Genomic DNA, 13700 nt, shown 5'->3' on the forward strand with positions numbered 1-13700 from the left:
GAATCGCTGAAGAAATCTGGAAAAGTGTGGTGGTGCGTCTTTAAAGTGTTTAATCAGCACTGACAGCAGGTTTCAATCAGCATCAGAGCGAACGGACTGATTTTCACCGATGATGCTGCTCTTGGGGCTGGAAGACCGAAAGTTGCTCAGCTGTTCTTTACAGAAACATGTTCCCCGACCAGAACATCTCACATGGAGCCGTTTGGTAGCTCAGTCTTGGTCCATTCAGGAATAATAAACCAGTCTGATTGTGTCAGAATCTGTGGTGTGATGTTATCACTTCATGATGGCGTAGTTACAGCCGTTCCCTGGGAGGTGGGGGTAGGTACTGGACTGGTTCTAAATACACCAAAGTCCTCAGGACACTCTGGATAAACATGTTACGACGAACAACGACACCAAGATCCCATCCTGAAAACTTTCCTCTTTAGGAAACTTTTAGGAAATGTAAATCGGATGTTCCCGTAGCTTTATGAACATCTATCTCAGGGCTATTCTTTTCGGTCCCACAAGGGCCGCACAGTCCTGCAGGTTTTTCATGTTTTCCTGCTCCAACACACCTGAAATAATGAGACATTGCGCAGAACCTCATAGGCTGTTGGATCCATTTTATTTGAGTTAGGTGTGTTGGAGCAGGGAAACACTGAAAACCTGCAGAATTTGCAGCCCTTGTGGGACAGAAATGAGAAGCCCTGATCAAGCTGATCCAGCCGGTTGTATTTTTGTAAAGCTCTTTGTAACACTGCTCAGAAAAGTTTATCACGAATATCGTTTTATTACCCCAAACCAGAATCACAGCTTGAAGATCAGAGAATTACCCCGCCGTATGCGCAGGGAGGTGATTGGCCAAAATTCACCTTGGTGGGTATAAATGAGAACTTCCTGTCCAGCCCAGCAGGGGATTCTTTAATTTAATAATGAAAATAATTTCAGCTGTTTGGCGTTCAGTGCCGTCACTACATTTCCTATCAACACTATTCCACGATGTATCATCCATCCATCCATCAGCTGTGTGGTGTCATTTACCAGCTGCTGGATGAACAGCGATTAAATAAATGAGGAGAGAACTTTAAAGCAAGCGACGCGTAGAAGGAGAAACAGAAATGTGAAGGTTGGATGGCAAGGACTGCCACTTCTATTCATAAAAAGTAAAACTATTAAAAAAACAAGAAATTGCCCAAAATCACCAGAACAGTAAAACTAAGACGGGTAGAAAAATTAAGAGAATGTTGTTGCTGCTATTGTTTGGCATTTTCATGGAAAAAACACCAATTAAAACAGTTTAAAGAAAAACAAAACTCAGTTAGTGGAAATTCTGAAGGACATTCCTGACGATAACAGTCTGAGACAGTGAGGCGAGAAGGAATAACAAGAACACGCCATGTGGCGTGATAACACGGAACACGGCGTTCTCGGGTCATCGTGACGGGATGGAGGACGAGAGAGGCTGGGACACAGAAAAGCTGCACAGGTAAGCTCTGCAAACACCTCACAGGAAGAGCTTGAGGTGTGATCCTGCTCCTGAAGCTCAGATCTAAATCTGATCTTCGTTTACTTCTTGAATCAAACAGCAGGAGTTTCTGGAAACATGAGGATGAAGGTGATGTAACCCTCCTCATCCTCTAATGACACTTAAATTTCTCTGTTAAATCAGAAACCAGAAGCTCCTCATCTTCCTCCTCCTCCTCTTCCGTTATATAATCTATGATCAGAGCTCGTCTTATCTCTGCTGGCTGCTCACCATCATCATCTTCAGCTTCCTCTGCAGGGACTCGGTAAATGCCCTGATGCCAAACGGCTGCAGGACATTTTCCAACATAAAACGGCTGAAAGCTGAACTGAAAACACTCACTAATCAGCGGATGAGTTGATTGTTTTAGTGAGTTTTACATGAAAAATGCAACAACTCAAAAACAAACGTTTAACTTTTAAATTTAGGTTAAAATCCTCCAAACCCCCCTTTTTATTTATTTATTTGTTTAAAAAATGCTAATATTTATTATTTGCCATTGAAAATATTCAACTGAACTAATTTGTCAAGTAATTCAGGTTATTAAATACATCTGCAGTATGATGTCATGTTACATTTATGCTGTTTAATCATGAACAAAATTATAATGGTAAGTTTTCTATATGTTTTTCATCGTACCTGGCTCCGAAGAAATATTTTCAACAATGACAGGTGTTTTTTTTTTTTTTTTTGTTGTTGTTGTTTCCCCTGAACATGAAAGAATTCAGCACTTATAAAAAAAACATTCCTACTGAATTAATCCAGTCTCTCGCTCTGTAGTAAAAACAACTCCAGATTTTCTCTCAGTGATCCTTTAAACATCATTTATTCTAAACCAGATATAAAAAGAAGTATTTTCATCTAATCTAATACTGCTAAACAAATTCAAGAATATTTTATTATGATAATAATTGAAAAACTTACATTTCCAATTCACATCATATATGATGTAGAAGATGTATTTTTGATTAAATTAAAATATGTTTTAAAATTTAACTTGAAATTGATCTTGTGAAGCTGCACCTCTGTCTTCATATACTTTCAATTATAAACATTTGTTCTAACTAGAAAAACTTGTTTTTAAAAAGGTTATTGTTATTATATTGTTATATCATTATTATATTATCATTTTACTTTGAGAGACATCATCTGTTACCATGACAACGACATAGACACAGCTTTACATTTTATATGATTTATTGATATTTTAGCTTTTAGTTATAAAAACTTTTTTTGTTAGTTTTACTCTACCATGTTGCGTTATTTCCAAATATCTGTGGTTTTAAAGTTTAATAAAAATTAGTTTTGTGCTTAAAAAAGTTTATCAATAAAGTTGATCGGTATTAAGACTGAGTCCAGAACCAGAACCTGTGCGGACAGCGTTCTGGTCCGAATCACGAACCTTCATCCGTCAGACTCGGTTTTTATCGGAGAACTTCTCGGCTCGGTCCGGAGAGTCTCGCAAGCCGGAGAAGCTTCACCATGGGAACGGCGGCGCGAGCCGCAGGAACAATAGACGAAGTGATCGAATGAAGAGTTTTTAAAGTCAAATGAAGAAAACGTTTCTCTGCGCCATTTTCCTCTGTCCTTAAACTGTGAGGAACTAACGGAAAGTGTCCGTTAACCAGCGGCGGAGCTTAACGGTGAGTGTCGGTGAAATAGTGACTCTTACCGCGGGAAAACTTCTCCTCCTCCGTTTCTCTCCTCTCCGGTAAAACCTCACGTTTCCTCCATGAGCGAGCTCCTGTAGCTTCAAACAACCGCCGACACAAAGTAACGGAGCTGCGGAGCGACCACCGACTAACCGAAGAAGCTCTGTGCGCGCTGACGTGCACACAGCCGGGACTTCCGGTACCCTTCCAAGATAAAAGTTAAGAAGTGATTAACACTTCCGGCCTCTTTATCAGGTTCACATTGCACGTACCAGGTTGGACCGCCTTTTCCCTTCAGAACTGCATCAGTTCTCGGTGGCATAGATTAATTAATTAATTTATTTTTCTCCGTACTGACTTGACAGCATCACATAGTTGCTGCAGATTCGTCGCCTGCATCCATGATGAAAATCTAGTTCCACCACATTCAGTTGAGTTCAATTCAATTCAATACTTCTATTCAATTCACTTGAGCTTCATTATGTACAGTGCCAATTCACAACAAGATAATCTCCAGGCATTTTTAAAGGTGCAGTTTAATTCAATCCCATTCACTTTAGTCCAGTTATAATCCAGTTTAAATAAATCCATTACATCATCCATCTCAGTCCAGTTTAACCATTCATAAAAATAATTACTTGACTAAGAAAACCAATAGATTGTGTGAAAAAAATGATATATATACAAAAAAATTTGTCCCCTCGCCCTCCGTGGGCGGTCTCATCCATCCAAGCTCGGGTCCTCTACCAGAGACCTGGGAGCTTGAGGGTTCTGTGCAGTATCTTGGCTGTTCCTAGGACTGCTCTCTACTGGACCGAGATGTCTGAGGTTTGTCCTGGGATCTGCTGTAGCTACTCTTCCAGTTTGGGGGTTCCTGCCCCGAGTGCTCCGATGACCACGGGCACCACTGTTGCCTTCACTTTCCAGGCCTTCTCAAGTTCTTCTTTCAGGCCTTGGTATTTCTCCAGTTTCTCATGTTCCTTTTTCCTGATGTTGCAATCGCTTGGTATTGCGATGTCAACCACAACGACTTTCCTCTGCTGTTTCTCCATCACCACAATGTCCGGCTGGTTACCATTACCATTTTGTCGGTCTGGATCTGGAAGTCCCACAGGATCTTAGCTCGGTTATTCTCTACCACCTTCAGAGGTGTTTCCCACCTTGACCTCGGGGCTTCCAGTCTGTACTCCGCACAGATGTTCCTGTACACTATACCAGCCACTTGGTTATGACGCTCCTTGTAAGCTTTCCCTGCCAGCATCTTACACCCTGCAGTTATGTGCTGGATACACCTGGGGTCTTGTATGGTAGATCTGGGCCTCTATTGCTCTGGTGCTCAAGGCCTGCTCCTGTGCAGCTATGGTCAGTGCCTCTGTGCTGTCTTTCAGTCCAGCCCTTTCTAGCCATTGGTAGGATTTCTCCATATCAGCCACTTCAGTTATCTGTCGATGGTACATCCCATCATGGAGGGGCTTTTCCTCCCATGATGGTTCCTCCATCACCACATCACCCTCCATCAGCTGGCCAAAGGAAGAGATTCATATATATATATATATATATATATATATATATATATATATGTGTGTGTGTGTGTGTGTGTGTGTGTGTGTGTATATGACCACTTTTGCTTAAAAAAGGAAAAATGAAAAAATTTTTTTCTTCAGGTGGAACAGCAACTGAAAAGACGGTTGATCGATTCCTGGCTTCCTCAGACTGTATGCTGAATTTTCGGTTTTTAAAAGGTGCTGAGGCGCCCTTCGGGTTCAGCAACGCCTAATTCAGCATCCATCTTCATCTTGTCTGTTCTCTGAGACCTTTCCAGACAATCCTGCCTTGGTTATGGTCTTATGTTCACTGAATCAGCCATGGTGCTCGTTCAAAATGGCCAGTGTGTTGATGTCAAGTTGCTAGCGTGTGACACAGTTTGTGATGGGAAATTTAGAGTCTAAGTCCAATACTTTAACACTAATGGCTGTTAACTGTTTGGCATTGTTTTTAACGTAAACTCTGGTAAAAATCATGACAGAATCCTTCCTTTGCTTTTTAAGATGTATCAGTGATTTATTTTATTTCTAATGTTTGTTCATCTTTCCATTTCCATAAAAAAAAAAAACTTTAAACTGATCACAGTAGAAAATTGTTTGCTCTTTCCAGTCAGTAACACCTGAGTAACATGACAGTTGACCTAAAATAATCAAGCATAACCCCGACCAGCCTCCACCTCCAGCAGAACACAAGATTAAATACAACCGCCTACTGCTTGGGGGGGCAGAAAGGCTTAACAAAAATCAAACATGGCTCCTAAACACCGTCCCTTAATTAAATTTGGTAGAAGACAGCAATTAACAAACTCAAAAAAACAATAATAAATCTGAGCATAAGAGCCTAATCCATAGTGCTGCTGTACAGTGATGCAGCATCAGAGACATGACGTCAGCCTCTGGATGCTGCAGACTAACAATGCTTCCATTAATGTACAAAACAAACGTCGCTGTGTCATCAACATGATCAGAAACACCAGGTTTACGGCTACATCTTGCTACTTAAGCTTTCATTTTATATTTTTAAAAACATGAACATTTTCAGCAGATGAGCAGTGATTTAGGACAGTGGTCCCCAATCCTGGTCCTCAAGGCCCACTATCCTTTTGTACTTAGATGTTTCCCTCCTGCAACGCACCTGATTCACATTAAATGGTTCTCTGACAAGATCTGCACAAGTCTGCAGATCTGTTGAAGTAGGGAAACATTGAATGTCTACAGGACAGTGGAGCATGAGGACCAGAGTTGGGGTTCCCTGATTTAGGATGGAGACTAATATATATATATATTATATAATATATATATATATATATATAATAATATATTCAATAATTTTGGTATTTATCTATTTATTGAATTTTGAATAAAACGTTTTTCTATAGGAGACTAGTGTTTTCTCGGTATGTTAATGAGGACTATGACCAGCAGGGGGCACTCTAAACAAACTGATAATAGGTTTACATGAACATCCAGATGTAATCTGGAGGAAAAACCTGATAAAACATGAAATGTTTCAGTTTCTTTATGATTTAGCTGTTAAAAAATTTATGAAGGAAAAAAAACTCAGATTAACATGTTTAATATTTTCAGTTTATTGATGAAAAGTGTAATTAAACAGTTTAAAACCTACATAATGTTCATTTAAAATGTTTAAGCTGTAACATGACTTAGAAATAATAAGATAACAGGTTTTATTGTTAGTGTAAAATACAGAATGAAACTGTGTAAACATCGCTGCTGAAAGCTCAGATTCATGCAGACTTTAGCTCACGGTTATAACCTCCTGAGTTCATTTAAAGAATAATATATGTACTAAATATTTCTAGAGGCAAGTAGGTGCAACTTTAAACATATATGATGAGGTGAATCGAACTTTGTCAACAGCCGCGTATCTAACCGAGCTACTGAAGAAACTCAAGCTTCAGCCTTACAGTACTGAGTTGGCTCTGGGTTGCGTTGAGGCACTTGGTGGTGGCTGAGGATGTGGAAGGCTCCGTGATGATGAGGACGGTCTGCAGCGACACATCAGGGTTGTTTCTGCTGCATCTCCCTCCAGCTCTTCCACAGCAGCAGATCACGACTCTTCCCCAGAGCAACGAGGAAACGAGGCAGCCTCATTCCGTTGAACTGACCCACGCCGTCATCTCGGCCCATCGCCAGCAACATGGTGATGTTGCCTAGCAACAAGAATACGCATCAGCCAACCAGCAACACAGAAAGCAGACAGCTGACCGGCAGCATGCAGGTGTACCTGTGTGATACTCTGTCAGCTGCTTCCCGCTCAGACTGTTGATGATGTTGGTCACAGCGACAGCGGCGTGGAGGCCGGCGTGATACGCCATCTTGGGTTCTTTGATGTCAGCGCAGTCGCCCACAGCGAAGACGTTGGAGAAACCTTCAACTTGCAGGTGATTGTTCACCTGCAGCGCTCCGTTATCAGCCACGCTCCCAGCTGGCAGCAGAAACACATCATGGATCAATTCCTGATCAGTTCATTGATGTTTTTACTTCATCTTCAAAGCTCCGGATCCACAGCTGGTAAAGTGCCGACCCAAATCTCATCTGGCCTCAAACTCAAAGCAAAAAGCTGCTTTCACACCATTTAACATGTAAACAAATGTTTGTCGTTTGATAAAAGGGGAACTTTTCTGAGCTGCTTCACATTTCTTACAGAGACAGATTTTTATATTCATGTATGTTTTCATGTCAATAGTTTATTTACTGTGATGTTAAATAGATTTTCTTACACCAACAGCATTAAAATATTCACATAAAAAGTTCATATATTTTGTCATCAGGTTTTCTGGAACTTACCGTTTTTATAAACTTGTTCTTTTGTTTGTGTTATTATTTCTACGACCAACAGTTCCTTTGTGTTATTATGCTCATGCAGCGGCTTCCAGGCTTTTTCTGCAGGGCCGTCTTTCCATCAACAGAAATCATGTCAAGCCAAATCTCTGTTGTTGATTCATCGGTTTCCTGTTGGTACTTCATAAATCCCTCCATGTTTTACTAGCAGTACAAAAACTACTAGTTTTATTTATACTAGCTGCCTCCTCCAGCAGAACTCTGCCCCCAGTTTGGGAACCACTGTGCTAATGAAAGTTTTCTATGGTGACAGTTTGTATAAAGTTTATTGAAGACAATAACAACATTAACTTTAACTGCTTTGTTCATTCTTGGACATTTTTATGCAGTTGTTTGTGCTTTGGTTTTATACATTTTAAATTGTATTAAGTTTTTATGATATCACAGATATTTTTTCCTGGATTTATTTTTTCCATACTGATTATTTTTTAATGCTAAAGTTTGCCTTTTTTCCCCCAAGATAAAATGTATTTACACCCTCCCATTTGATAGGGTTTTCATGATAACTGGAGATGACTGACATGAAGTAGATTTTATTTTATTTTATGAATGTAAGATTCTTTTAGTACTGCTTGCTGCCATTCTCATCACATCAGCACACACGGACTCACAGAACCCGGATGCATAGGCTGCAGAGTTGATCCTGAGACCGGTGCAGCTGATGATCAGATCTGTGGTCAGTGTTTCTCCTTTATCTGTGGTCACCACCATGTTTTTCTGCATCACGTTCAGCTGCAGCTCTGAAAGGTTATTCACTTTCTGTCCTGAAACACACAGTAGCAGGTTTAAGAAACCAGGACAGGACCTGGTTTAGCAGACACCTGTCAGAAGATATGAGCAAGTTTTCATACCCAGAAGTAGCTCCACTCTTTTCTCCAGCAGAACCTCTTTGGCCTGCTGTCTGACACTGGGCAGCAGGTCTGGGTCAGCCAGCCCAATTCTGGAGTGGATCAGAACCACCTGGATGGAAGAAAATGAGGGAGTGAACAACATATATATAGAAGAAATATGCTAACATGCAGCTGTAGATCAGCGCTATCAGAGGTCAGACTGAAAACTGTCAGATCTGATCAGAGGTCAGTTTGCTGTCACCTTTTTGTCTGGATACTCCGTCTTGATCTCAGCAGCCATCTCCACACCAGTCGACCCTCCTCCAACCACCAACACAGAATCTGCAGCCTGGATCTGAGCAAAAAGCACAAACACAGCACCCCACACCCTCATCTTAACCATCACAACTGTAGATTTTCAACCAAACCATAAACTACTTAGAACCTGATCCTAAAACCAAGTCTTAACCCTAAATAGAAAAATCACTTTGTACCCATGTGACTGCAATTTGGTCAACATGCTTACAGGAAATCTCTATAAGATGACATCTATCCATCCATCCATCCATCATCCATCCAGACCCAGACACCCCTCTCCATAGCAACACTCTTCAGCTCCTCTTGGAGGATCCCATGGGGTTCCCAGACCAGAAAAGCCATATAATACCCCAGCAGGTCTTGGATCTGTCCTGGAGTTTCCTCCCAATAGGATGTGCCTGAGAAAGGGAGGTGACCAGGAATTATCCCAATTAGATGCCCAAACCACCTCAGCTGACTCATTTCAATGGAAAGGAGGGGCAGCAGATCCACACCAACCTTTCATTCTTTTGGTGTCTTCCTAAATCTGATTCCCACAGGTGAGGGTTGGAACATAGATGGACCATTTGTATTTTGGTTCAGCTCTTTATTATTATTACTACTGATGAAGCAGCAATCTGCCTGCTCATCTCTCGCTCAATCCGAACATCTCCCGCGAACATGATCCAGAGACACTTAAACTCCTCTACTTGAGGTAAAGACTCATTTCCATCCTAGGAGGAGTTCTCCACCCTTTTCTGGTTGAGAACCATGGTTGTAGACTTAGAGGAGCTAACTTTCATCCCAACCACTTCACCATCAGCTGCAGACCACCCCTAGTACATGCTTAAGATCTTAGTGTGATAACCCTGAGGTGCCCAAACCAGACACCGTCCTCTCCCTGACTGCAGCTTGAGACCCTGTCAATGAACGCCACAAACAGGATTACTGACAGGGGCAGCCTTGTTGGAGTTTAGCTCCTGCAGCATCCCTCATAGAACCCTGAAGGAACACAGAAAACAACGGAATCATCAGGTCTCACCCCTTTCAGGACACCACCCGGGGACTCTAAGAAGGCTGGATATGCTTATGCCATTTGGTAAATAAGCACCAAAAGCAGTCGGAGCCTTCCCACTCATGACTCACTCACTGAGAAGAACTCCAACAACGAGCCACTCAGCTGGGGGCTTGTGAGCATGCCCACAGCCGCCCGATGCCTCTCTCCCTGAGCAACTCCAGACCAAGACAGGGTCTGACTGCTCTGCGAGAGTTTGGTTTCAGAACTCACGTGAGAAGAGTCAAGCCCGATAAATATGTAGCCAGTACCACTCCCCCTCATGCACAAGCTCAGGCTCCTTCCCCACCAGCAATGTCACATTCTACGTCCCAATAGCCAGTCCATGAACCCAGCAATGGGCATGCCAAGGCCCCTCCTTTCACCTGCAGACCAGCTCATACTGCACCCAAACTCAAAATCCCTCCATGCAGATGCTGAGCCCACCTGTTTTTTTCTGGCTGGATCCAACTGAGTTCAGGTACCAATGCCAACTACCAGGGGGTTACTGGTAAGCTCCTCTCCAAGGCCTAGCTCTGGGAAGGTGCCCAGTTTCCCCTTTTCAGGCGAGGTATCTAGAACATCATGGTATCTTTCCGTTGAGGTCTTTTAAACCATTCTTAGTCTGACCCCACCCCTGAGACTACTCAACCTTCGGAGACCCAACCAGCTTCATGGAGGTTATGAGATTCTCTACCACTTCAATGTGATTATTCACCTTAACATGGTGGAGGGATGTCCCCATCAGGACATAAAAACACAAATAAAGAGACTGTTGAACAGCTGTCTTGGATTCTTGTGTATTTTACCTGTTGGATGAAGTCCTCGTACGCCTGGACAGCTGTCTGATACGACGCCTCTGTGTTGAATTTCCCAGGAAATGGCCCATCTGTCCCAGTACACAGGATAAGGTGGGAGTACTGGATCTCCTGCAGCACAGAGGAACATCATCAGCAGATATTCGTGGTTTTAGGAATCAGCAGCCTCATGCTGACCATCTGCAGATTTCCATTTCAGGTGGATGGAAAGCTGAACAGCAGGAGGCAGCAGAACCAGTTAATTTATGAAGCAGGGAAACATGTTGCAGGTCTGAAACTGCAGAAGATAAATGTTGTAATGCTCCTTTATCCCCCTCAGAGAGGCAGTTTGTCCCCGTCCCTCCGTCCTCACCTGCCCTCCCAGCAGGACGACCATCTGTCTGTCAGTGTCAACTCGCTCCACCCGTCCCTGAATGAAACTGTCTCCAAATGTCTCAACATACGGGATGAAGGTCCTCTGAGCGAATCCTGCAGACAGGACCCAGAGTCAGGGGTCAAAGGTCAGAGGTGAGGCTCTGATATCATTATTACTGAATATTCACTCATCTGTGGTAAAGTTCATCCGAGTCACTGTGACACAGCAAAAACTGATTCAGGATTAGTTTGAATAATCTGGTTTCAATGCAAGAAGCACTTTCATGTGCACTTCAATTAAATAAAAACAAGCAGAAAAGAAAATGTAGGAAAAACAAAGAAAGCTATTAACATACACAGAGGAAAATTTGTTAAGCTTAAAGCATAAACAGCCTCTTATTTATTACAAATTATTTAACATTAACTAACAAATTACAATATGTGTAAATTGTTAAGTACAAACCTAAAAAAAAAAAGAAAATAAACTGAAAAGTAATAAAAAAGAAAAGAAATTGAATAATTTAAATAAAATGAGAGCACATGATGTGAACAGTTGGCCTCACCGGGCTGTACGGACGCTCTGAGCGACGCCACGTTGTGATGAAAAGCATCTCTCATGTCGATCAGCGTGAAGTCCAGTCCTCCAGATTTCAGCTGCTGAGCCGCCGCGATGCCACCGAATCCTCCGCCCACCACCACCACGTGGACGCCCTCTGGCCTGGACGCCTGACCCCCCATCTGCGCCAGTCACACAGAATTCACCACAAACTGGAACAATGAAGGATAATAATAATTCAGCCGGTGTGAACCAATAAAAGTCTTTTGTTGTGATCTTTTTTAAACAAACTTTATCAATAAATTTCTCCAAACATACTTTGTCAGTTTTACTCGTTTTATCAAAAATGTTTTCTTGAACATATTTTCTACACGTTTTTTTTTTTTAAATAAGCTGCAGCTTTTACTCAGAAAACAAAAACAATAAAACTAACAAACACACACTGATGGAAAATCACTGCTCTGATGTAAGAATGGTTTAGGCCCAGAATACATCTGTGATATGTTCAGAGAATATAAACCTAGCAGAGCTCTTAGATCCAAAGACTCTGGTCAACTAGCCCAGACCAGAGTCCAGAACAGAGACCAGACCAGAGTCCAGACCAGAGTCCAGACTAAACATGGAGAAGCAGCATTTAGCTGTTATGCTGCAAACAAGTGGAACAAACTGCCAGTGGAGATTAAACTTTCCCCAAATGTAGACATTTTTAAATCCAGGTTAAAAACATTTCTTTTCTCATGCACCTATGCATGAAATCTGCACGGTAACTTTTTTAACTTATCCTGCTTTTATTCATTTTAATGTAATTTATTATTTTATTGTGATTATGTGTTGATGCCTTTTACTATTTCTAAATATCTGTAATGTCTTTGTTTTATGTAAAGCACTTTTAATTGTCCTGTACATGAAATGTTCTATACAAATAAACTGCCTTGTCTATATACTGATAAAAATAATGATCAGAATCTGTAGACAGTGGTTGAAGTTTCCTGTGTGTACCTGTTGGTTCCCGCCCCCTTTAGACCACCTGTAGGAACGTTACAGCCGTCAGTTTGTACGTCTGTTTATGTGTCTGTGACAACAACAACAACAACAACAACAACAACAACAACAACAACAACAACAGGGACCCTCAGAACTGGACCAAAACATTTCAACAACAGGAAACTAAATCTGAGCAAATATTCACGTGATGTTCCTAAATTTCCTTTTATGGTCCTGAACCTGGACCGTATGGTCCTGAACCTGGACCGTATGGTCCGGGACCTGGACCGTATGGTCCGGGACCTGGACCATTTTTAATGGGAGGAAGTGTGTTTTTCTGGTTCTTTTCTTTGCTGTACGTGACGAACTTCTCGCTTTGACTCGGACAAAAAGAAACTTCTTTCAAGCTCTATCAAATTAAGGGTTTTTAAGAAGAAAATCAGTCTGCGAACAGTGACAACGCAAACAACCTGCTGACGTCACACAGAACCTACACGACGTGAACTCACCTGCTGCAGGTACGAACTTAAATCTGCTGCTGTTTAAAGGTTCCGTTTCTCAGCTGTTCAGGTTTTTGGTTTCCTGATTAGTTCTCCCTCTTCCCTCTGACGACATCAGCTCTACACCAATCACAGACCAGCACCGCCCATCTGAGGGTCGAAGGGGCGGGCTGTACTGCTGCCTTTAAGTACTGCAGGAAATATTGACACTCAGAAACCAAAAGTGGCAGAGAAAAGTAAAAAAAAAAAGAAAATTAAAATTCGCTCCACAGTTTTCACTTTTATCAGCCACTGTTTTAGCGTTTAAGATTCTTAAAGATGACTCATTTGTTAAACTAATCAACAGCTGACTTGATGTGACTCAGCATTAATTCATGTCATGTCACTGTTATGAAACTGCTCTATTGTGTGAAAATGTGGCAGAGGTAACAGAAAGATCAGTCTCTGTGGTGCTTAGATCACACTTTTCTGATGATGCAGGATTAAAAATGTTTGGAAATCTGAGCTCAGTGTTGTTGGCATGAAGCTGGACTGGTTTACACAGGGATGCAGGATTCCGGCTGCAGCACACATCCCTGCTGAAATTCCAGTGTGAACGCATTTAAACATAGTGTTCAAAATAGGGCTGACTGAGACACACCCAGTGTTTCTGAAGAGTTTTAGCTGTTTCCAACGTTTCTGTCAAATCCAGCATGCCAGGAAAAAAGAAGGAGAAGAGTTCGTGACTTCGACGGAC

At 41.9% G+C, this 13700-nt stretch overlaps 2 protein-coding genes across 9 annotated transcripts in view; both read right to left on the minus strand.

Annotated features, from left to right (window-relative positions):
• The window catches only part of ninl (ninein-like), a 48943-nt gene extending 45597 nt beyond the window's left edge, over positions 1-3346 (minus strand). For 2 of the 4 annotated variants that reach the window (XM_042010869.1, XM_042010867.1), the window contains exon 1: positions 3183-3346. The gene's annotated coding sequence lies outside the window, so the exon portion shown is untranslated. The remainder of the gene's footprint in view (positions 1-3182) is intronic. The other 2 variants (XM_042010871.1, XM_042010870.1) reach the window with 1 other exon arrangement.
• Positions 3347-6271: 2925 nt separating this feature from the next.
• Positions 6272-13064, minus strand: aifm2 (apoptosis inducing factor mitochondria associated 2). Of its 5 annotated transcripts, none has more exons than XM_042010893.1 (10): positions 12974-13062; positions 12447-12507; positions 11488-11662; positions 10923-11038; positions 10562-10681; positions 8664-8756; positions 8423-8531; positions 8183-8335; positions 6955-7155; positions 6272-6880 (listed from the first exon to the last, which is right to left on the minus strand). In XM_042010893.1, the coding sequence occupies exons 3-10, from the start codon at positions 11660-11662 to the stop codon at positions 6729-6731; spliced, it is 1119 nt and encodes a 372-aa protein (XP_041866827.1). In that variant the 5' UTR covers positions 12447-12507; positions 12974-13062; the 3' UTR covers positions 6272-6728. The 5 variants fall into 5 exon arrangements, with proteins under 5 accessions (XP_041866827.1, XP_041866830.1, XP_041866829.1 ...); XM_042010896.1 differs by having other exon boundaries at positions 12480-12507; positions 12974-13060; XM_042010895.1 differs by having other exon boundaries at positions 11488-11692; positions 12480-12507; positions 12974-13060.
• Positions 13065-13700: the final 636 nt, after the last annotated feature.

This window comes from Melanotaenia boesemani, chromosome 16 (genome assembly GCF_017639745.1).
Source record: "Melanotaenia boesemani isolate fMelBoe1 chromosome 16, fMelBoe1.pri, whole genome shotgun sequence".
NCBI classification, from domain to species: Eukaryota; Metazoa; Chordata; class Actinopteri; order Atheriniformes; family Melanotaeniidae; genus Melanotaenia; species Melanotaenia boesemani.